Genomic DNA, 25,953 nt, shown 5'->3' with positions numbered 1-25,953 from the left:
CTTAGAATGCATGAAAAAGTAACTCCCATTCAGATTCACTCTAAACACAACAGCTTTTTATTAAGAACAGAAACCGGTAGGAATCTGGAACAACGTTTGTTAAAATTCCTGCAATGTACAGTACATCGAGCACCCAGAGGAGATTGATTTTCAACAGAAGTGGAGTTACTCTTTAACATGTACAGTCTGGAGAAAAAAAACGGAACAGGGGGGGTATGATGGAAACCTTTAACCCCTTTCTGCCTGCGTAACACATAGGTGCAGCTGCATAAAGGTGGGCTTTAACGCCACATGTTGCACATATGCATGGCCGCTGTTGGAAATCATGGGGTCCCTATACTGCCTATCCGATGGGGCCTCCAACCCCGCCCCTGACCCCGCATACATTCCTAAAAACAAATGCTGCTTTGTCTTCCAGGGGGGACGAAAGAAGGCAGTGGTATTCAGTTGGGGTTGATGGAGGATTTGGTGCTTAGTGGGGGGAGATGGAGGTCTTGGTGCTTAGTGGGGAATGATGGGGGGATTCTGGTGCATAGTGGGGAGAGATGGAGGGTCCTTGGGCTTAGTGGGGGGAAGATGGGGTGTGTTGGTGCTTAGTAGGGGTAAATGGAAGTGTTGATGCTTAGTGGGGGAGATGGGGGGGGGGGTCTTGGTGTGTAGTGGGGAGATATGGGGGGTCTTGATGCTTAGTGAGGGAGATGGGGGAGGGGGTCCTGGTGCTTACTGGAGAGAGATGGGGGTCTTGGTGTGTAGTATGGAGATATGGGGGGTCTTGATGCTTAGTGAGGGAAATGGGGGAGGGGGTCCTGGTGCTTAGTGGAGAGAGATAGGGGTCTTGGTGCTTAGTGGGGGGTAGATGGGGGGTGTTGGTGCTTAGAAGTGGCAAATGGGGGTGTTGATGCTTAGTGGGGGGAGATGGGGGGGTCTTGGTGTGTAGTGGGGCAATATGGGGGGTCTTGATGCTTAGTGAGGGAGATGGGGGGGTCCGGGTGCATAGTGGAGAGAGATGGGGGTCTTGGTGCTTAGTGGGGGGAGATGGGGGGGTGTTGGTGCTTAATAGGGTTAAATGGGGGTGTTGATGCTTAGTGGGGGGAGATGGGTGGGTCTTGGTGTGTAGTGGGGCAATATGGGGGGTCTTGATGCTTAGTGAGGGAGATGGGGGGGTCCTGGTGCATAGTGGAGAGAGATGGGGGTCTTGGTGCTTAGTGGGGGGATATGGGGGGTGTTGGTGCTTAGTAGGGGTAAATGGGGGTGTTGATGCTTAGTGGGGGGAGATGGGGGGGTCTTGGTGTGTAGTGGGGCAATATGGGGGGTCTTGATGCTTAGTGAGGGAGATGGGGGGGTCCTGGTGCATAGTGGAGAGAGATGGGGGTCTTGGTGCTTAGTGGGGGGAGATGGGGGGTGTTGGTGCTTAGTAGGGGTAAATGGGGGTGTTGATGCTTAGTGGGGGGAGATGGGGGGGGGTCTTGGTGTGTAGTGGGGCAATATGGGGGGTCTTGATGCTTAGTGAGGGAGATGGGGGGGGTCCTGGTGCATAGTGGAGAGAGATGGGAGTCTTGGTGCTTAGTGGGGGGAGATGGGGGGTGTTGGTGCTTAGTAGGGGTAAATAGGGGTGTTGATGCTTAGTGGGGGGAGATGGGGGGGTCTTGGTGTGTAGTGGGGAGATATGGGGGGTCTTGATGCTTAGGGAGGGAGATGGGGGTCTTGGAGCCTAATGGGGGGGTGGGCTGTGGTGGTCCATCCATAGGCTCTTAAGGCTCTAATTGGTGGCCCGTCCATAGGCTCCTGAGGCACTAATTGGCTTCAAAAAAGGGTGGGCTCGGGGCGCAGAGCCCACCCACTTGTGTGACAATAGGAATTAGTATTCGCTATTGTCTTCCTGACTCTCCTCCCGGCCAGTTCCTGAGACCCGATTGGCCAGGGAGTCTTGGGACTCTCGGCCAATCGGGTCTCGGTCAGGACCCACTTCCTGTTCGGCCTGGAGGAGAAGCAATGACCCCGGAGTGAGGAGCTGCAGCACGGATCCATGTTTATATGGAACATGGATAGAATCCAAACTGAATCTTCAAAGAGAGACAGCCGGTGATAGAAAAAACATTTTATTGAAAAAAAAAATTCAAATTCAACAAATAGATAAAAATGCACCTCCACCACATTCATTTAAAATGTTGACAACGTTGTCAAGGTTCAGGTAGCTACCACAGTCATTCAAACTTCACACACTTATCCTAAACAGCTAGGTTGGAATAGACTTAACTGATAAAGTGGATAACTGTTGTGTTGCAATAGCGATCGCTCAAATAGAAAAAAACACAGCCCAACGTGTTATACAGGGGGTCCCCTACTTACAAACATCCGACTTACAAACGACTCCTACTTACAAACGGAGGGAGAAAACAGGAAGTGAGAGGAAATCTACCCCTAGGAAGGGAAATTCTCTCCTGTAAGAGCTATTATGGGGAAAAGGTACCTCACCTGATGATTTATCACCAAGGCTTGTTTCCACAACAACCCAAAATTTTCAAAATCCAATTGTCATTGGGACAGAAAGTGAGGTGAAATCTTCTGAAGAGGAGCACAGACAGCAAAACAAATGTTACAGGGGTGATAACCCTTCCCTATGCTATCCAAAAAGCTTAAAAATAGTTTTTTTTGGCTGGAGCTACACTTAAAAAATGTACCTGTTCCAACTTACAAACAGATTCAACTTAAGAACAAACCTTTAGTCCCTAACTTGTTTGTAACCCGGGGACCGCCTGTACAAGGATAGCAAACAGTCCCACTTAAGTCTTCATTGTAGAATAAAAGAGTGTGATCCAGTAATGGACATTTGATCAATCTACGGCCTGAATATTCCTCCAAAACAAAGCCCCGTGCTGAGGTAACGGGGGATCCTCGGATTGTGTGTGGAGCTCACACTCTTTTATCCTACACTGAAGACTGTTTGCTATCCTTGTATAACACCTTGGGCTGTGTTTTTCCTATTTGAGCGATCGCTTTTGCAACACAACACGTTATCCACTTTATCATGTCTCCATCACACTGCTGGTCATACAACTCCATATGGCAGGTCTGAGCTTATCCCCACAGTTGTCTTCTCATCCCTTGTGATGGCTGACTACTTGATTGGTGATCCACATCCATCCTGTGTGCAGTTTGCAAGATGCTTTTATATAAGTGTATCTTAATAAAGTGTTACTTGCTTATCACACTGACCCAGGCGCCCTCTTTCTGCTGTTTTTGTCTAATGCCATTAAGTTCTTAAAGCACTCCCATTTTTCCTCAGTGTTCTTTGTTTCTAGAATTTGATCCCATTTAATGTCGTGCAGTATGGAGTGCAATTTAGTAAAGTTGTCCCTTTTTGAAATCTAGTATTCTTGTTCATAGGCAGTTCCCCTATCATTTATGTTGAGCGTAATTCTTCTGTGATCACTGTTTCCTAAGTTATCCCTTCTTTCCACATCTGTGAACAGATCTGCGTTGTTTGGAATTAGAAGATCCAGCAGAGCATGTTTTCCAGCTGGGGCCTCTACCAATTGACACATGAAACTGTCCTGCAAGTTATTTTAGAAATAAGGAGCCCTAGATATCTGATCAGTTCTGTCTGCCCAGTCAATATCTGGATAACTGAAGTCCCCAATGATGATAACATTTCCCTCCCTTTCCGCCATTTCTAACCATCAGAGGAGATCGGTCTCCTCTTCATCCTTCAGGTTAGGAGGCCTTTAGCAAACCCCCACTATTATAATTTGATGTATGGTGCTGCGCTGTTGCAAGTGGAAAATTCAAAACATATATACATATGACCAATCAAATATACAAATGAAACGCTGTGCGTATTGTAAACCTTACAGCAAATAGGTTATCAAATAAATGATGAAAAGTCCAAAAGGTGCAATATCAATATTGTGACACAGATCGAGTCCTAAGTGACAGTGCTGACGGTGCTAAAGGAAAATTAGTGAAGTGCTAAATTCCTTCTTTCACTCTGTGCAAAAAAGACAATAAAGGTTGGTGTCTTTTCTTTCCTGTGTAGTGAGTGCAGGGTGGCCTCTCACCTTACTGCTATAAGGTAACAGCATATGAAGATAATAATGGAGATCCTGGATGATCCAATTGCTGTGGGCTTCTATGAATGGATACAGCCTAAATCCCACTGGGATGGATGTATTATATATACTTCTTTGGGGCAGGTGTATGTTCTGGGAGTCCCTCCCAGGCTTACCCATATGGTATATGAAAGGAAAGAAGGGGTCCCAGATAGTGTTATATTGTAAAACGTCAACTGATGTACTCGTATAGCATTTGGTGTAAGAAACATAAAATCCACGAGCGGCGAGCTTGTATAACGACGTCGCTTCCGGTGGGCCCGTCTGTCCCAACGCGTAGCGTCATGCCCATGTGACTTCAGACGGGCACTTAGGACTCAGTCTGTGTCACAATATTGATATCGCACCTTTTGGACTTTTCATTGTTTATTTGATAACCTATTTGCTGTTATGTTTACAATACGCACAGTGTTTCATTTGTATATTTGATTGGTCATATGTATATGTTTTGAGTTTTCCACTTGCAACAGCGCAGCACCATAGATCACATTATTTTACCTTTTGGCTATGGATTGACCATTTCGGTGATAGTGCGGGATCGTGATAGTGCGGGAATACCACTTTATCTCTATGTACACCCACTATTAATTTCCCATTTCTTTCTTCCCTCTGCAACTCCAGCCATTTTCTCTATCACCCTATTGAGGGACGCAACTTGATGCTATTAAGAAAAGTAGGTTATGCTACTGCCTAGAGGAAAATGGCAGTATACCCTTAAGTTGCCTTCTATCTATAAAGCTGTGTGGTCTCAGAATAAAGGATTTTACAGTACAAAAATCCTATTTTCCCTATCGCCCATTGAAGGACACAGATTGATGGTAATAAAGTTTTTTAGACAATTTAAAAAAAAAATTAAAAAACAAGGTATACTTTACTTGCTCTGTGCAATTGTTTTGCACAGAACAGCCCCAATCCTCCTCTTCTAGGGTCCCCGTATACGCTCCTGCCCCATGTCGACTGCCCCCATAGCAAGCTGCTTGCTCTGGTAGTACTCGTGCGGGCTTGCCCCTGAGCCCGGCTCTGTGTGTCTATTGACACACACAGCGTGGCTTAGCCCCGCCGCCTGCCCTCTCCTCCCTGATTGACAGCAGCAGAAGCCAATAGCTCCCATTTAGGGTGCCCACGTGTCCCGGATTGCCCCGGATTGTCCCTTTAATTCTGATTTTTGTCCTGTGTCCCGGGCACCTTCATTCCGGGACAATACAGTGTCCCGGAATGAAAAAAAAAAACACACCACCAGTCCGCCACCCTGATAATCATTTGCCGAACTGGTCGCTAGGCTAGGGCTGCCCCATGTCTAACAACCCGTGACGTCGGCTGACACGTGGGCAGTGGGCACACTACGGCTGAGCAGCGCGCCTCCGAGTTCACCTGACAAAAGAAGCAAGCGCCGCAACCCTGTAAGCTCTCTGGCTTCTTTCCACCGGTCTCCTGGGAGCCTCGGCAAGATGGCCGCAGCATGTTACTCGGTCCGCGGCCGGCCCTCTAGTGTATGCCTCTGCAGCTTCTCCCTCAGCCAGCCTGGCCGCCGCTGGTGACACAAATGGCTCAGGTACATCCACTCCTACCTTCCCAAGCCCAGCAAAGTCTAAACCTATCAGGGATCCATCCCCCTTTAGGTGAGGATGCCATGCAGGATGAGGTAGGAACAGATTCTGCAGCATCCAGGCCTCTCTCAGACCCTATAGCTGCTTTTCCCACATCTGGCCAGCCAGTGTCAGATACAGCATTAAAATATATGCTGCTCTCCCTTAGAGTGTCCCTGCAGGCTGATCTGATGAACTGTATACACAACAAAAAGAAGATATCTTAAGTGAAAGGGTTAACCATGTAGAGAACACCACCGTCTCCTGTATCATGTCTGCAGTCTCTGACCATCTCCTGTATCATGTCTGCAGTCTCTGGCCGTCTCCTGTAGTATGTCTGCAGTCTCTGACCATCTTTTGCATAGCTCCCAACTGTCCCTGATTTCGAGGGACTGTCCCTGATTTGGAGCAATGTCCCTCTGTCCCTCTTTCGTCCTCATTTGTCCCTCATTTTGGTCTGATCTATATAGTTGTATATAAAATGCACTTTTTATCTATCAAAAAGTGTTTCCCAGTGCTAAACCTTTCATCTAATTTCTAAATTGCTGAATTGTTCAACTTTAAATAAAAAGAAATAATAGTGGTAAAAAAAAGCACTTGTGAATTTATTTAACTTTTTTGGGTTATTTCCCCTATAAAGGGTGTGACAAAGGGCGTGTCTTATGCCTAGATACGTTTGCTAGTAGGTGTCCCTCATTCCCATCTCAAAATATTGGGAGGTATGCTTTTGTAGTATGCCCGCAGTCTCTGACTGTCTCCTGTAGTATGCCCACAGTCTCTGACCCTCTCACGTAGTATGTCCACATTCTCTGACCAACCCCAAACAAAAAAACCCCATTCTGCTTCTGAGCACGGCCACCCGCCGAGTGACATTTCTTAAATAGGTAAGGGGCAGGGCCACCTGGCAATGTCACATTGTGGCACCGCCTCCTTGTGACATCACCGACCAGTGCATGCTTGGGGGGGGGGGGGGTGTCCTTGAATGGCAGTTTGAAAATGTGGTCACCCTACTCCCATTGCTGCCTCTGTCTAGTGAGAGGAGAGAGACACTGGTTTAATGCACAATGCTGGATTGAGATAAGGCTTAGGAGAGTATTTAGGGGGTCTGGGGGGGAAAGGGGGCTGCATGCAACAGTTTTTTTTTACCTTAATGCATATTCAGGGTGTAACAGGTTACAGATGTAGAAGCCCCCACACCCCCTCGATTCCCCCCCCCCCCCCCCATTGTGACAGTGAGTGGGGGATCTTCTCCCACCACTTGCTGTCACAATTTTAAAAAAATGTGCCGATTCGGGGCTCCACCCACCTGGCCACGTTGTTCATTCACAGAGTTCTGCAAATGTGAAAACTTCAAGTACTGGCATCCTTTGCAGCTGTCGGCTTATAGTTCTCAATGAACTACCAGGGCACTGTTGAGCGACGCTCTAGGTAGTTCATTGATGCTTCCTATCAGTGTATAAAGGCCTGCCTATATGAGGTACGAGCAGACAGCTTACACAGTTTGAAAGAGCCCTGCATTGCGCATTTTTTTTTTTTTTTTTTACCTGCAAAAAGATGTGTTATTATTTATTATTATAATTATTATAAATAATAATTTTTTTTTCACAAACTTCTTTAACCACTAGCCGTCCAGCTCACGCAGATATACTACGTCGGTCCGTGCAGGGAGGATAGCGGGCCCGCAGGTCCCGCAGACGCGATGTCCGCCAGCGACCCGCAATCGCTGTAAGGAGAAGCAGAACAGGGAACTGCCTATGTAAATAAGGCGATTTCCCCATTTTGCCTAGTGGCATGACAGAGATCTACTGTTCCCAGTGATCGGGAGCAGTGATCTCTGTCATATTCCAGTAAGCCCATTCCCCCTCCAGTTAGAACACACCCAGGGAACACACTTAACCCCTTGATCGCCCCTAGTTTTTACCTCTTCCCTGCCAGTGTCATTTTTACATTGATCAGTGCATTTTTATAGCACTGATCGATGTAATAATGTCACTGGCCTACAAAAAGTGTCATTTGGGGTCAGATTTGTCCGCCGCAATGTCGCAGTCTGCTAAAAATGGCAGATTGCCGACATAACAAGTAAAAACATTAAAAATAAATAAAAGTCCCTAAAGCTATCCCGTAATTTGTAGAGGCGATAACTTTTGTGCAAACCAATCAATATACGCCGATTGCGATTTTTTTTTTTTTTTTTTTTTTAACCAAAAAATATATAGAATATATATCGACCTAAACTTATGTATAAATTTAGTTTTTTTTATATATAAATTTTTTTTTGGATATGTATTATAGCAGAAAGTAAAAAAAAGGTATTTTTTTTTTTTTAATTTGTCGGATTTTTTTGTTTATAGCGCAAAAAATAAAAACTGCAGAGGTGATCAAATACCACAAAAAGAAAGCTCTATCTGTTGGTAAAAGAGGACGTCAATTTTGTTTGTGTACAGCATCGCAAGACCATGCAATTATCAGTTAAAGCGACGCAGTGCCGTATCGCAAAAAATGGCCGAGTTATTAAGGGGCAAATCTTTCCGGGGCTAAGTACCAAGTAGGTTATACTGCCACCTACAGGAGACTAGGCAACCCACAGTCATACTGCCTTTGTCCTGTAGGAGGCAACACAACTGTAGGTTGTCTCTTATCTATAGAGCTGTGCTTGTTTTTTGCACTTTTTAAGACGGATATAAAAATATTTTTAAAAATCGCTTTTAATAATATATGTAACAAATCATATAGGGAACAAATAAGAGAAGTACATTGTTAATTCATACACTATAATTTGGCCAAAAGTAAACACAAAGCCCTATTCTAATACAGGGCATATAAAAATGTCAGGTTTCTTTAATGTAAAAAAATGAGACAACGATAAATAATTTCAGAACTTTTTCCACCTTTTTAATGTGACCTATAAACTGTACAACTCAATTGAAAAACAAACTGAAATCTTTTAGGGGGGGAAGTAAAAATAAAAACTAAAATAATGTGGTTGCATAAGTGTGCACACCCTCATAATTGGGGATGTAGCTGTGTTCAGAATTAAGCAATCACATTCAAACTCATGTTAAAATGGAGTCAGTACACCCCTGCCATCATTTAAAGTGCCTCTGATTAACCCTAAATAAAGTTCAGCTGTTCTAGTAGGTCTTTCCTGACGTTTTCTTAGTCGCATCCTACAGCAAAAGCCATGGTCCGCAGAGAGCTTCCAAAGCATCAGAGGGATCTCATTGTTAAAAGGTATCATTCAGGAGAAGGGTACAAAAGAATTTCCAAGGCATTAGATATACCATGGAACACAGTGAAGACAGTCATCATCAAGTGGAGAAAATACGGCACAACAGTGACATTACCAAGAACTGGACACCCCTCCAAAATTGATGAAAAGACGAGAAGAAAACTGGTCAGAGAGGCTGCCAAGAGGTCTACAGCAACATTAAAGGAGCTGCAGGAATATCTGGCAAGTACTGGCTGTGTGGTACAACAATCTCCCATATTCTTCATATGTCTGGGTTATGGGGTAGAGTGGCAAGACGGAAGCCTTTTTTTCCAAAGAAAAACATCCAAGCCTGGATAAATTTTGCAAAAACACATCTGAAGTCTCCCAAAAGCATGTGGGAAAATGTGGTCTGGTCTGATGAAACCAAGGTTGAACTTTCTGGCCAAAAGTCCAAAAGATATGTTTGATGCAAAAACAACACTGTGCATCACCAAAAGAACACCATACCCACCATGAAGCATGGTGGTGGCAGCATCATGCTTTGGGGCTGTTTTTCTTCAGCTGGAACAGGGGCCTTAGTCAAGGAAGAGGGAATTATGAACAGTTACATGCCATATTGGCACAAAACCTTCAGGCTTCTGCAAGAAAGCTGAACACGAAGAGGAACTTCATCTTTCAACATGACCACGACCCAAAGCATACATCCAAATCAACAAAGAAATGGTTTCACCAGAAGAAGATTAAAATTTTGGAATAGCCCAGCCAGAGCCCAGATTTGAATACGATTTGCAAATCTATGGAGTGATCTGAAGAGGGCTGTGCAAAGGAGATGCCCTCACAATCTGACAGGTTTGGAGTGTTTTTGCAAAGAAGAGTGGACAAATATTGCCAAGTCAAGATGTGTCATGCTGATAGACTCATACCCAAAAAGACTGAGTGCTGTAATAAAATCAATAGGTGCTTCAACAAAGTATTAATTTAGGGGTGTGCACACTTATGCAACCATATTATTATAATTTTTTTTTTTTTCTTCCCTCCACCTAAAAGATTTCAGTCTGTTGTTCAACTGAGTTGTACAGTTTATAGGCCACATTAAAGGTGGAAAAAGTTCTGAAATTATTTATCTTTGTCTCATTTTTTACATCACAGAAACCTGACATTTTAATAGGGGTATGTAGACTTTTTATATCCACTGCACATAAAAAAAATGCTGAACTGCAAAGTTTTCTTTCCTTCGTATGTAAAAGTCCACTCCCCCCCCCCCCCCCCCCACCCCCGTAGTCCCTGTTTGCCCCCAGTCCTGGCACGGCTTCACATGCATTGCCTACTGTGACTGTTATAGTTAAGAATCTAATTAAGGAGCGGCTATAATTCTCAGCGACACTTTGCAGAATTCTGCAGACTCAGCCAAAGTGAGAACAGTGGGGAGCAGTGTGAGGACTTGTATAGCCGGTCTCTGTAGGACCATAGCGGGTACCAACGCCTGGGGGGAACAACGTGCCTAATACAAACCTTACAGAGGGAGGGAATCTGCATTTCTGCTGCTGTAAGAGTGCAAAGTTTTATAGAATAACTTTTTTTTTTTTCATTTTTCCAAAACCATACAGCTACCAAAATATTATGTGGCTTGATTTTCTTAGGGGGGTATACCTTCTTTTTTAAAATATGCAGCGTTAAATCTGAAGTTTCTTCTGATTTATAGTTTGCCTTTCTTCCTGCTAATAAAATGTTTAAATATATCTTTCCATTTTCATTGCATATCTTATTTTAGTGATGCCATCACTGGGTCTCTATGCAATGCAGGCAGGGCCAGCGATACTGCTAGGCAAACTAGGCAGTCACCTAGGGTGCACCGCCGGCTTCCTAACACTCCACTGGCTTCCCCACACAGGGCTTCATTCACCACAATTTATGATGCAGTATTTTCGTAGTGAAATCTTGCGTTTATTTAGCGCCAGTGGCCTCAACAACCAGTAACTGTCATGGTTGTTAAAGTGGTGTTCCGCCCAAAAGAAAATAATTAAAAACCAGCAGCTACACATACTGCAGCTGTTGGCTTTTAATAATAGGACACTTGCCTGTCCTGGAGTCCAGTGATGTCGGCACCGCAGCTGATGTTTCCATCGGGTACTGCCGCCGACATTGCGGGTAAGGGAACCTGGCAGTGTAGCCTTTCGTCTTCACGCTGGGAACCCTACTGCGCATGCGCGAGGCCCCCCAACCGCTTTACCATCTCGGTGCCACGTCCTCACGATATACAGGTTGAGAACCATGAGGAGTATGAAGTACAATCCCTTGTTGACTCCCGTAGATTCCGTGAGCGCATACAGTACCTGGTGCGTTGGAAGGGGTACGGTCCGGAGGAACGTTCTTGGGTCTCATCCTCGAACGTACATGCCCCTGTCCTCCTCCGTGATTTCCATAGACGTTTTCCCCTCAAGCCTGGTGGTCCTCCGAGGGGGAGGGGTCGTTGAGGAGGGGGTACTGTCAGGGCTAGGCTCAGCCCTTCCTTCTCTGAGCTGGCTGCTCAGCTGTCGGCTAATTGCCAGCTCCTTTCTCTCCACAGTGACTCAGCTGTGGATGATCTGCTTTTCAGTCCTGGCTACTTAAAGCCGTCCAACTCACTTCATCTCTGCCTTCGCCTTTGGTCACATCTCAGAGACTTTCTCCTGCATTCCTGTTGAAGACTTGCTCGGCTGACGTCCCTTCTGGCTCCTGATCCTGCTTGCTCTACTACTACGTTAATCTCTGGCTGTCTGACATTGGCATTGGTGGACTACCCAATCTGGTTAATGAACTCTGGCTATGTATTGACTACGCTTACTCTGTTTACCTTTTTATTATTATTAAACAAGAGTGATTAACTGTACTTCTGTCTCGGTCTGATTCATGGTTTCTGACACTTTCCCTTAAACTCTTTGGTTGCTTTCGCAGTATGCTTTGGGTCATTGTCCATCTGCACCATCCAATTAGTTCTGAAGCATTTTGCTGAATATGAGCAGATAATATTGCCCGAAACTCTTCAGAATTCATCCTGCTGCTTTTGTCAGCAGTCACATCATCAATAAATACAAGCGAACCAGTTCCATTGGAGCCATACATGACCACGCCATGACACTACCACCACCATGCTTCACTGATGAGGTGGTATGCTTTGGATCATGAGCAGTTCCTTTCCTTCACCATCACTCTGGTACAAGTTGATCTTGGTCTCATCTGTCCATAGGATGTTGTTCCAGAACTGTGAAGGCTTTTTTATATGTTGTTTGGTAAACTATAATCTGGCCTTCCTGTTTTTGAGGCTCACCAATGGTTTACATCTTGGGGTGAACCCTCTGTATTCACTCTGGTGAAGTCTTCTCTTGATTGTTGACTTTGACACACATACACCTACCTCCTGGAGAGTGTTCTTGATCTGGACAACTGTTGTGAAGGGTGTTTTCTTCACCAGGGAAATAATTCTTCGGTCATCCGCCACAGTTGTTTTCTGTGGTCTTCCGGGTCTTTTGGTGTTGCTGAGCTCACCGGTGCATTCTTTCTTTTTAAGGATGTTCCAAACAGTTGATTTGGCCACACCTAATGTTTTTGCTATCTCTCTAATGGGTTTGTTTTGTTTTTTCAGCCTAACGATGGCTTGCTTCACTGATAGTGACAGCTCTTTGGATCTCATATTGAGAGTTTACAGCAACAGATTGTAATTGGGATAATGAGGGAATAACACACACCTGGCCATGTAACAACTGAGCAGCCAATTGTCCCATTACTCTTGGTCCCTTAAAAAGTGGGAGGTACATATACAAACTGTTGTAATTCCTACACCGTTCACCTGATTTGGATGTAAATACCCTCAAATTAAAGCTGAAAGTCTGAAGTCTGCAGTTAAAGCACAGCCAAAAAGATTCGAATTGTGTCAAAGTCCCAATATTTATGGACCTGACTGTGTGTGTATGTATGTGTGTGTGTGTGTGTGTGTATGTGTGTATATGTGTATGTATGTATATGTATGTATATGTATGTGTGTATATATATATATATATATATATATATATATATATATATATATATATATATATATATATATATATATATATATATATATATATATATATATATATATATATATATATATACATACATACATACATACATACATACATACATACATACATACATACATACATACATACATATATATATATATATATACATACATACATACATACATACATACATACATATACACACACACACACGACGGGACACGTTCTCCAATGCAAAATGTATTTATATCAAATGCTGCTCAAGGCAAAGAATGTCTTGAAGAGCATTTGATATAAATACTTTTTGCAATGGAGAACGTGTCCCGTCGTTTTTTCTATTGGATATTGGTGGAATATTGGGAGTCTACAATTGAGATCCGGAGGAACATTTGAAGTAACCCACCCAAATGTATCTATATCTATATATACATGCACGAAACAGCCGCGAACAAAGCAATGGCTGTATAAATACACAATATGAATATTAAAGCTGAATTGCTCGCGGCTGTTCTGTGCTCTCTTTCATTTAGGACCACAGGTAAAATTTAATTTCACTTTCTTGGAGACTCTTGATAAAGTTGGCTCAATGCCGGACGCTGTGCTTGGCACTCCATTAATTGGCATGTGCTGTGCATGGCTAAATGGCTCACCCCCACATTTTCCTGACGTCCATTGAGTGCTGCCGGCTGTGCCGTACGGTACATGAATATTTCACATCAGTGCTGGTCTCTGTTCAATGCCCATTGTACTGACATTCCCCTCCCCTGCATTCCGCTAATGATCTTTCCTATTCATTCTCTCCTGTTCCTGGCCTGAGTAGAGCCCAGCGTGATCCTCCATTACTTGATATTCGCCTGCGGGATAAGGTTCCCGAGAATTGATGTTCATCCAGATCCCTAATTGATCTTTCCTATTCATGTCCGACTAATCTGCTCACTGATGTTTCTGCCGCTTTGCCTTGCGACCAATAGGAGCTCTATGGATTAGATGCGTCAAGATTATCCTAATTCAACTGCAGACTTGTAGAGAGGAAAAAAAAAAAAAAAAGGTCCAGGCCCACAGTGAGGGGGAAAAAAGTATTTGATCCCCTATTGATTTTGTAGGTTTGCCCACTGACAAATGATCAGTCTATAATTTTATCGGTCGATTTATTTTAACAGCGAGGGACAGAATAACAAAAATATCCAGAAAAACGCATTTCAAAAAAGTTATAAAGTTATTTGCAGTTAAATGAGTGAAATAAGTATTTGATTCCCTATCAATCTGCAAGATTTCTGGCTCCCAGGTGTCTTCTGTACAGGTAATGAGCTGAGATTAAGAGCACTCTCTTAAAGGGAGTGCTCGTAATCTCAGTTTGTTACCTGTATAAAAGACAACTGTCCACAGAAGCAATCAATCAATCAGATTCCGATCTCTCCACCATGGCCAAGACCAAAGAGCTGTCCAAGGATATCAGGGACAAGATCGCCAAACAGCTTGGTGAGAGGGTGACAACAGTTGGTGCGATTATTCGGAAGAAACACAAAATAACTGTCAATCTCCCCCGGTCTGGGGCTCCATGCAAGATCTCACCTCGTGGAGTTTCAATGATCATGAGAATGGTGAGGAATCGGCCCAGAACTACATGGGAGAATCTTGTCAATGATCTCAAGGCAGCTGGGACCATAGTCACCAAGAAAACAATTGGTAACACTGTGGAATAGTGCCCCATCATTGGTATCAGTGGGAGGAATAGTGCCCATCATTGGTATCAGTGGGAGGAATAGCGCCCCATCATTGGTATCAGTGGGAGGAATAGTGCCCCATCATTGGTATCAGTGGGAGGAATAGTGCCCCATCATTGGTGTCAATGGGAGGAATAGTGCCTTACCATTAGTATCAGTGGGAGGAATAGTGTCCCATCATTGGTATCAGTGGGAGGAATAGTGTCCCATCATTGGTGTCAATGGGAGGAATAGTGCCCCACCATTAGTATCAGTGAGAGGAATAGTGCCCCATCATTGGTGTCAGGGGAAGGAATAGTGCCCCATCATTGGTATCAGTGGGAGGAATAGTGCCCCATCATTGGTATCAGTGAGAGGAATAGTGCCCCATCATTGGTGTCAGGGGAAGGAATAGTGCCCCATCATTGGTATCAGTGGGAGGAATAGTGTCCCATCATTGGTATCAGTGAGAGGAATAATGACCCATCATTGGTATCAGTGGGGGGAATGGTGCCCCATCATTGGTATCAGTGGGAGGAATAGTGCCCCATCATTGGTATCAGTGAGAGGAATAGTGCCCCATCATTGGTATCAGTGGGAGGAATAGTGTCCCATCATTGGTATCAGTGGGGGGAATAGTGCCCATCATTGGTATCAGTGGTAGGAATAGTGCCCCATCATTGGTGTCAGTGTGAGGAATAGTGTCCCATCATTGGTGTCAATGGGAGGAATAGTGCCCCATCATTAGTATCAGTGAAAGGAATGGTGCCCCATCATTGGTATCAGTGGTAGGAATAGTGCCCGTCATTGGTGTCAGTGGGAGGAATAGTGTCCCATCATTGGTGTCAATGGGAGGAATAGTGCCCCACCATTAGTATCAGTGAAAGGAATGGTGCCCCATCATTGGTATCAGTGGGAGGAATAGTGTCCCATCATTGGTGTCAATGGGAGGAATAGTGCCCCATCATTAGTATCAGTGAAAGGAATGGTGCCCCATCATTGGTATCAGTGGGAGGAATAGTGCCCCATCATTGGTATCAGTGAGAGGAATAGTGCCCCATCATTGGTGTCAGGGGAAGGAATAGTGCCCCATCATTGGTATCAGTGGAAGGAATAGTGTCCCATCATTGGTATCAGTGGAAGGAATAGTGTCCCATCATTGGTATCAGTGGAAGGAATAGTGCCCCATCATTGGTATCAGTGGAAGGAATAGTGTCCCATCATTGGTATCAGTGGGGGGAATGGTGCCCCATCATTGGTATCAGTGGGAGGAATAGTGCCCCATCATTGGTATCAGTGAGAGGAATAGTGCCCCATCATTGGTATCAGTGGGAGGAATAGTGTCCCATCATTAGTATCAGTGAAAGGAATGGTGCCCCATCATTGGTATCAGTGGGAGGAATAGTGCCCATCATTGGTATCAGTGGTAGGAATAGTGCCCGTCATTGGTGTCAGTGTGAGGAATAGTGTCCCATCATTGGTGTCAATGGGAGGAATGGTGCCCCATCATTAGTATCAGTGAAAGGAATGGTGCCCCATCATTGGTATCAGTGGGAGGAATAGTGCCCTATTATTCATATCGGTGAAAGGAATCGTGCCCCATCATTGGTATCGGTGAGAGGAATAGTGCCCTATTATTCATATCGGTGAAAGGAATCGTGCCCCATCATTGGTATCGGTGAGAGGAATAGTGCCCTATTATTCATATCGGTGAAAGGAATCGTGCCCCATCATTGGTGTCTTTGGGAGGGATGCCACCACATTGTTGGTGTCATTGGAAGGAATAGTGCCTTGTAATTAGGAGGAATAGTGAGTGCCCAATCATTGGTGCCATTGGGGTAGTAGTGCCTCATCATTGGTGTCATTGTGGGGGAAGTAGTGCCCTGTCATGGGGGGGATAGTGCCCCATCATTGCTATGTTTGGAGGGGGGGAATAGTGCCCCATCATTGGTATCTTTGAAGGGGGGAATAGTGCCCCATCATTGATGTCATTGGAGACTTAGCATGTTGATAAGGGGGTAATGGGGGATCCAGGGAAGACAAAATATAAGCAGATTAAAGTTCAGCTTTGATACCTTTTTGTTAAAAAAAAAAAAAAAAGTTCAGCTTTGAAGAACATACAATTTTTCAGCTTTAAAAAATGGTGTGTTCTTAAAAAAAACAAATGGTGCAGGTCTTTCTTCCATTGCTGCTCATACATTACATGACGTGCTGCATGGTAATGCGCGTGCAGTAATGCATTGCAGCATAATGTGTGTAAAGGGAACCTGAAGTGCAAAGTGGGGAAGTTCAAAAAATGTATTGGGTCTTTATTGGGTCTTCCTGTCATAGTGACATCATTTTACAATCATTTTCTTGTCCTGGTGTCACAATTCAGGAAGTGAAGTGAAATCTCTTCAACGGGGACACAGACCCCAAATAAAAACATACCAAAACCATACTTCCTCCCCACGTTGTCCAAACAAATATTAGTTTTAGGCTTCATAATGTGTTAAATGATTCCGCTCACAGCATGCAGACTGTATCTAGATGTGGAGAAGTTTCCATACAAAATAATGTATCCTGGGGGATATGAAGTGGAATGTAGTGTGGGGGGGGGATGATCAGCATGCAGCTCTTCTCATAAATGACGGAACACCCGTCCTCCCATTTCATGGAATTCTCGGAATACCAAACATGATAACTACAATAAATACATTCCCGAGTGTGGAAACCTTCCTGACCTCCCCCATCACTTACTATACCTATAAATATGGTGATGGGGTCTATTCTTCTATTCTGTGGTTTTGATGTACAAGGCTGCAGGAGCCTTTCATATGGCGAGGGACGGGGGGGGGTCTTCAGGGGCTGTGTGCCGAGTCTGGACTCCTGTGAGCCCCACACTGACTTATTGAAGAACATTCTGCTCAGAACTGAACATTAGGCTTTGAAATGCATACAGGAGACGCATGTTCCCCGCACAGGGCTTCAAGTGACTGTCACTTTAAAATGTGCCGATCAGCCATAACATTATCACCACCGACTCGGTGAATAACCCTTGAAAAAGTATTCATACCCCTTGAAATTTTCCACATTTTGTCATGTTACAACCAAAAAACGTAAATGTATTTTATTGGGATTTTATGTGATAGACCAACACAAAGTGGCACATAATTGTGAAGTGGAAGGAAAATGATAAATGGTTTTCAAATGTTGGACAAATAAATATGTGAAAAGTGTGGTGTACATTTGTATGTAGCCCCCCTGAGTCAATACTTCGTAGAACCGCCTTTCACTGCAATTACAGCTGTAAGTCTTTTTGGGGATGTCTCTACCAGCTTTGCACATCTAGAGAGGAACATTTTTGCCCATTCTTCTTTGCAAAATAGCTCAAGCTCTGTCAGGTTGGATGGAGAGCGTCTGTGAACAGCAATTTTCAAGTCTTGCCACAGATTCTCAATTGGATTTAGGTCTGGACTTTGACTGGGCCATTCTAACACATGAATATGCTTTGATCTCAACCATTCCATTGTAGCTCTGGCTGTATGTTTAGGGTCGTTGTCCTGCTGGAAGGTGAACCTCCGCCCCAGTCTCTAGTCTTATGAAGACTCTAACAGGTTTTCTTCTAAGATTGCCCTGTATTTGGCTCCATCCATCTTCCCATCAACTCTGACCCTGTCCCAGCTGATGAAGAAAGGCATCCCCACAACATGAGTTGCCACCACCATGTTTCATGGTGGGGATGGTGTGTTCAGGGTGATGTGCAGTGTTTAGTTTTCCACCACACATAGTGTTTTGTTTTTAGGTCAAAGAGTTTAATTTTGGTCTCATCTGACCAGAGCACCTTCTTCCACATGTTTGCTGTGTCCCCCACATGGCTTCTCACAAACTGCAAACGGGACTTCTTATGGCTTTCTTTCACCAATATCTTTCTTCTTCTCACTCTTCCATAAAGGGCAGATTTGTGGAGAGCACGACTAATAGTTGTCCTGTGGACAGATTCTCCCACCTGAGCTGTGGATCTCTGCAGCTCCTCCAGAGTTACCATGGACCTCTTGGCTGCTTCTCTGATGAATGCTCTCCTTCCCCAGCCAGTCAGTTTAGATGGACGGCCATGTCTTGGTAGGTTTGCAGATGTGCCATACTCTTTCCACTTTCAGATGATGGATTGAACAGAGCTCTGTGAGATGTGCAAAGCTTGGGATATTTTTTTTATAACCTAATCCTGCTTAATACTTCTCCACAACTTTATCCCTGACCTGTCTGGGGTGTTCCTTGGCCTTCATGGTGCTGTTTGTTCACTAGGGCTCTCTAACAAACCTCTGAGGGCTTCACAGAACAGCTGTATTTATACTGAGATTAAATTACACACAGGTGGACTCTATTTACTAATTAGGTGACTTCTGAAGGCAATTGGTTCCACTAGATTTTAGTTCGTGGTATCGGGGTAAAGGGGGCTGAATACAAATGTACACCACACTTTTCAAATATTTATTTGTAAAAAAGTTTGAAAACCATTTATCATTTTCCTTCCACTTCACAATTATGTGCCACTTTGTGTTGGTTTATTACATAACATTCCAATAAAATACATTTAAGTTTTTGGTTGTAACATGACAAACTGTGGAAAATTTCAAGTGGTAGGAATAATTTATCAAGGCATTGTATCTCATTACAATGGCACCTGAAAGTTGGTGGGATAAATTAGGCAGCAAGTGAACATGTTGTCCCCGAAGTTAAAAGCAGAAAAAATGGCAAGCATAAGGATTTGAACTTTGACAAGGCCCAGATTGCAATGGCTGGTTGGCTGGGTCAGAGCAACTCCAAAACTACAGCTATTATGGGATGTTCCCGGTCTGCAGTGGTCAGGACCGAAAAAGTGGTCCAAGGAAGGAAAACCGGCAAACTGACAACAGGCTCATGGGCAGCCGAGGCTCATTGATACACATGAAAAGTGAAGGCTGGCCCTAGACATGTGTGGTTCATTTAGTTCCGAATTGAAATTGTGACAATTTTTTCATTATTTGGAAATTCTGATGTACTCAATTTTCCGAAATACAATAGTATCGAATTTTAAACAAATCCGGAATAACGAAACAAAATTTCGAACGGATGTCGAATTTGAATAGTTTTCTAATATGAATAGTTTTCAAATTAAATTTGAATTTCTGAAGAGAATAAAATAGAAAATAAAGGACTAGAATAGAAATGAATAGAATATAAAAGAACAGAATATAACCATCTTCTGAAATGCGAATTTCAAATAGAATAAATTCGAATTTGAATACAATAAAAAAGAATATAGTATAAAAGAATAGAATAAGAGATAATTTAACCTTCTTCTGAAATTCGAACCTCAGATAGAATAAATTAGAATAGAATGGAAAATAAAATACTAGAATAGAAAAGAATTGAATATATACACTTGCTCTCTCGCTCTCTCTTTCTCTCTCTCTCTTTCGCTCTCTCTTTCTCTCTTTTTCTCTCTCCTACTTTTATCCTCTCTTTCCTATCCACATCCCATTCTTTTTCTTTTATGTTCTTTCTTTCTTTTTGTCTATCCAGTATATTTTCTTTTTTCTTCTTTTTTTTTTTTTTCTTTTTCTGTTCTTTTTAATTTTCTTAATACTCTCTCCCTCCCACTTACTCGCTTATTTATTTTTTTTTTTTGTCAATACTTTTTTTCTTTTTTTTTTTTTTTTCCTCTTTCCTTTTCTTTTCTTTCCTTTTTTTTCTTTTTCTGTTCTTTTGTCTCTTTACTTTTTTTTTCTTTTCTTTTTCCTTTCTTTTTCTTTTCTCCTCTCGATGTTCTACCAGTGAAATACACTCTATATTTCCACCACACTTACTTTTCATATCTTTTTCTATTTTTGGCTATTCTGTTCTTTTCCTTTTTTTTTTCTTTTCCTTAACTTTTTCAGTTTCCTTTTTTTTTTTTTTTTTTTTTTTTTTTCATTTTTATTTTTATTTTCTTCTTTATTCCTCCTGATATTCTGCCAGTGCAACACTATCTGTCTCTCTTACAGTCTTATCAGTCCCACTCACTTTTGCCTGGCCATACACTATACGAAGAATCGATCAAACCAATTTTCTGAAAAACGAACATTCAAGCCGTGAAAGCAAACGATAGTGCCATCATGTAATGATCGATAAATCGTTCAGTGGACATAAATGAACACATTTTTTGTTTGTTTTTTTACATATACCTAGTGCAAACAGTTTGGACGGGAAACACATTAACATTAAAAATAATGTTGATTGAGAGAGTGAAGTTCTGCTTTAACCCCATTTGTATTGTATTGAAATGTAACTGTAGTGTAAAGCGCTGTTGCCACTATATAAATCCCGTATAATAATAATAATAATAATAATAATAATACAGTGTGTTATAACTGTCGTTATTCTCATGTCTTCTAGATAACGCGCAGCAACCTGAAGAGCTTCATCCAGAAGGAGTTTGAACACATGAAGCAGCTGGTACACGAGGAGGAGAAGAAGGCTCTGCACTTCGTGGACCTCCAGGAGGCCGTGGCCTCGGCCCACGTTACCGAAGTCCTCGCCGAGCTCAATGTCCACATGGGCAAATTAATGACGGAAATGGCGGAGATCACACGGCAGCTCAACAGCTTTGATCAACTGGTAATGCAGAAACCGGAGGTAATCTGTGTGCCCCCCGCTCTCTTGGGTGATGTACTGCCATGTCTCGGTGTGTCTTCCTGCATGCTGGTGACGTAATACATTATCTCAATGTCATTTAAAAAAAAAAAAATACACAAAAAAAAATCTGCTTGTAGGCTTATCATGCCGCTAACAGTTGGACGCAGGTTACAGAATAACAAAAACGAGATGTATAACCATACAGGATATGGTGCGAAGGGCCTAAAAATTCAAAAATGTCCTCCAACTGAATCAGTACGGAGCACAGTAAAGCCTTCTTAGAAGGTATTCACATGTCTCATTCTATCACCTATTGCTTAAAGTGATTGTAAACCTCAGACATTAAATATATGAACAAAGTAAATCCCTCTATATCACATGTATCAAACACAAGGGCCGAATTTGGCCCACCAAGCTATTTCATATGGCCCTCGCCTAAGGTTGCCACCTGTCCGAGATTCACCGGGACAGTCCGGGTTTTGAATCGTGTGTCAGGTTTCAGTCCACCTGAAACCCAGGAATGTGGCCCCGAACAGGGCCTGACAGGAGGGTGAGGGGGCACCATATGCACCAGATTACTATATCTTTGGAGTGCCCAAAAGGTGTCTCAGGCAGGGGCGGCCCGTCCATTAGGGGTACCCGGGCACCGCCCCCCCTCCTCTCCACCCCCTATATGCAGTGGATAGATTCATGCATAGCATAAATGCACGAATCCCCCTTTTCATGTGTCCGGCCCCTTTCGGGTCACCGGACATATGAATTGGAGCGGCCAGGTTTTTTTTTTTTTTTGAAGAACCTGATTGGAGCCATAGGCTCTAATAGGCTTCAAAATAGGGTGGACTCGGGACGCAGAGCATTGCGTCTGGAGCCCACCCAGGTGTGTTGCAACAGCAAATGAAAATTCGCTGTTGCAACACTGATCCACCTCCAGGAAAATCGGTAAGTGGGTATAAACCTGTTTCCTAATTGGCCAAAACGTCAGGATATTGAAAGCCTAGCGTTGGGAGGAGGAGAGAGGAGACACCGCGGAAGCTGCTCCAGGAGAGGACACGATCACCGGAGCAGCTTTCCCCTAACCTGCATCCAAGGTAAGGACAGCGGATGGTGGTGGGGGGGGAGAGCTGTGTTATTGCCGCGGGGGGGGGGGGGGGATAGTGCCAATTCACCGGCGGCCCGAGGGGGGGCTGTCTGCCGCCCCACCCATAAAAAACACCACCAGCCTCCACTAGATCCTTCGCTTCTCTGTGCAGCCACGGAGAGAGCAGTTGGTAGCAGAGAGGAGGACAGAGCTCCTCCACAAGATCCTGTGCTTCTCTGTGCAGACGCAGCACCCCCCTTCATCTCTGCCCCCCTGGTCTTCGCATTCAACATACTCCAGCAGCTGACTCCAGGCCTTCTCTGGTCCTCCTCCAGACCCTGAACGTTCTGCTTTCCAGCTCCACCCCCCTGTTAGCAAAACTAATTTTTCAATAAATTGTACAGTATATGTACACTTTAATAGGTGCTTGTCATAATTTTTCCTAGACTTCTACTTTCAGAGCTAGTTATTACTTAAAGTGATTGTAAAGTCTTGTTTATTATTTTTAACAAAATATGTTAAACTTGCCTCCTCTATGCAGTTGGTTTTGCACAGAGCAGCCCAGATCCTCCTCTTCTCTGCTCCCTCTTCAGAGCTCCTGGCCCCTCCCTCCTGACGAGTGCCCCCACAGGAAGCAGCTTGCTATGGGGGCACCCGAGCCAAGCTGCAGCTTTGTGTATCCATTCAGACACGGAGCTGCGGCCCGGCCCCACCTCCTTTTATCTCCTTATTGGCTGACTGACTTTGACAGCGGCGGGAGCTGATGGCACTGCACTGCTGTCTCCACCAATCAGGAGGGGAGTCCCAGGCAGCCGAGACAATCCTACAGCATCGCTGGATAGGTATGGGGCTCAGGTAGGTATTAGGGGGGGCTGCTGCACACAGAAGGCTTTTTATCTTCATGCATAGAAGGCATTTACAACTTCTTTAAGGTATTACTAAAACCAGTAATATTTAAATGCAGAAGGAATTATTTAATGAATATATAATTTTACTGTTTTTTTTTTTTTCTTTTTTAATTCCTGAAAGTCTTTTTTTCCAAACAAATTGCGTTTGAAAGACTGCTGTGCAAATACTGTGTGACATAAAATATTGAAACGATCGCCATTTTATTCTTTAGGGTCTCTGCTAAAAAATATATATATAATGTTTGGGGGTTATAAGTCATTTTCTAGCAAAAAATACTGATTTTAACTTGTAAGCAACAAATGTCAGAAAAAGGCTTAGGCATGAAAGGGTGTCAATCTATGGGCATGTGTCTTGTTTTGTTTTTCCAGGAACTCCCTGAATGGCTGCCTTGAAAAATAATCTGTGTTGGTGATTTCTGTTCTTATGCTCTATTATGTATCTTTATTTCTATGTTCTGCTTTCTTTAAAGTGGACCTGTCATCCCGACACAATGATAGAATGGAGGAGGGGGGGGGGTGGAAGAATGTCAGTGATTGGGGGGGGTGCCTTACTTTAATCAGCTCATCAAGGATTTTTGTATGAGGGCCAACATTAAAATTTGCACTTGGAAAATGACTAATAATTAATAATAAAAAAAAAAATATAATAATAATGATAATAATAATAAAAAATATATATATACATATAAATAATAATAAAAATATATATACATATAAATAATAATAAAAATATATATACATATAAATAATAGTAAAATATATATATATATATATATATATATATATATATATATGTGTATGTATGTATAAATGTGTGTGTGTGTGTGCCAGGTGCACTTTTATTATCAGACAATAATTTGCTTTCTAAAGTGAATTCTTTTTTTCTCTTCTCTCTAGAACCCAGATGAAGACTCAGGGTAAGTCTGTACAATCTCTGTAGACTTGCTTTATATAACGGAAGCATTTAAAGGGTTGCTCCACCCAAAAGTAGTTGTGTTTTTTTTTTTTTTTGCGAGTCTTTCAGATTTCCCCTGTAAGTGGAGGACATCTAATTAGCCTGCTGACTTATTACTATGCTATAAATAGCCTTCATTGCATGTGTTTATAAATTGACCTGAATGTCAGTCTTCATTTTTAGACTGCAGGAGGAGTCAACAGGGAAGAGATAGTGCTGGGCTTTTTCTTAGTGGAAAACCCAGCATCAGTGGCGGCTGGTGCTCAATATTTTGTGGGGGGGCGGCAACCAAACCTGCCCCCCCTCACTCGCACAACCGCCACCCCTCACTCTCCTCCCGCCCGACAGACGTTGCTTCTCCTCCTGGGCTGAAAAAAGAAGTGGGTCCTGAGACCCGATTGGCCAGGGAGTCTTAGGACTCATGACCCGCTTCCTGATTGGCCGGGTGGAGAAGCAGGAAGACATTAGCGAATATTTTTTTTCGCTAATGTCACACAACTGGGTGGGCTCAGGGTGCAGTGCTCTGCGCCCCAAGCCTACCCTTTTTTTGAAGCCAATTAGAGCCTTGGGCTTTAGTCATGTGCTTCAAAAAAAAAAAAAAAACCCCATTGAAATCCTGCACCCTGCATGTAGATTTTGGGCGGCGCCGCTGTGCCCCTAATGGAGTGGCCGCCATTGGAATACACTGTATATTTCAGTTTTTTGCTTTAAGTTATTCAACTTTATTTTTCTCCCTTCTTTTTTTTTTTTTTTTCTTTCTGTCACTGCGCTTTGCACATCATCATTGTTCCTTGTTTCGCCTTATTAAAGTATTCCAAATATAAACTCCATGCAGGCTGCCTAGTCATTATTTTATAAGCCCCTTATTAGGAGCACTTGTGTTTGTGTTAGAGCTATTAGCAGGCTGTGTAAGCTGTCAGTGTGACGGAATCCAGACCCAGCCATGTATAAATACAATATACCCCCTTCCAGTACATCCACCTTTAATCAGCGGCCTGTCACTATCACAAGGTTTAAAGAATGTTCTATAAAACTATATGGTTATGTGGCTTGTAATGTGTGCTGTGCAGTATAGAAGAGCGGTGGGTTTTATTTGTATTCATCCACTTTATACCAGGATTATGCACCTGCAGGGAAGAAAAGTGGAATGTCTGAGCAAAATTGAGAAATACACATGCAGTAGAATTCTGAAATACAGAACTCTCCCCTCTATTCTCATGTTTGGATATCGGTCTGGAGGAGTGGGCATTCCTAGGCATGGTGTATTTGCATGCAAACCACTCTATGCAGGGCGGCTGTTAGAAATCATGGAGCCCCATACAGTACTCCTGACGGGGCCCCCTCCAAACATGACCCCTGATGACCTCAGACGTTGCTGACGAAACATGTCGGGTCGTGACACATCACTTCCGCTTTCTCTTTTGGAACGCAGGTGGAAGGCGATTGGCATGCCTGCCTGTGTCTATGAGCTGTTCGAGGTTTACCTAACTGTAAGTGTATATGTTTTTATGGAAAATAAATAGTTACACGCTACACCATGAGGAGTTCTCTCTTTGATTTATGAACCATTATTTCATTGGCTGATCCACTGATTGGGGCCGTTCCATTGGAGGATTCAGCTTTGTGATATTCAGGCTTATTTGACTACCTTTTAATGGGTGTTGTATTCATTTGGTGAGTAGGATGTTTGCTCGTTAACCGGTGGAAGACGGCACTTTATCTATTCT

General features: G+C 43.4%; 1 protein-coding gene across 4 annotated transcripts in view; it reads left to right on the top strand.

The window, feature by feature from the left end:
• TRIM44 (tripartite motif containing 44) overlaps positions 1–25,953 on the top strand; it is a 165,684-nt gene that overhangs the window by 15,945 nt on the left and 123,786 nt on the right. For 3 of the 4 annotated variants that reach the window (XM_073604194.1, XM_073604193.1, XM_073604196.1), the window contains 2 exons: positions 21,046–21,285; positions 24,169–24,188. In XM_073604194.1, coding sequence (XP_073460295.1) covers positions 21,046–21,285; positions 24,169–24,188 — 260 coding nt within the window. The remainder of the gene's footprint in view (positions 1–21,045; positions 21,286–24,168; positions 24,189–25,953) is intronic. The other variant, XM_073604197.1, reaches the window with a different exon arrangement.

This window comes from Aquarana catesbeiana, linkage group LG11 (assembly GCF_042186555.1).
Source record: "Aquarana catesbeiana isolate 2022-GZ linkage group LG11, ASM4218655v1, whole genome shotgun sequence".
Classification (NCBI taxonomy): domain Eukaryota; kingdom Metazoa; phylum Chordata; class Amphibia; order Anura; family Ranidae; genus Aquarana; species Aquarana catesbeiana.
This window is presented reverse-complemented; position numbering and strand designations above follow the sequence as displayed.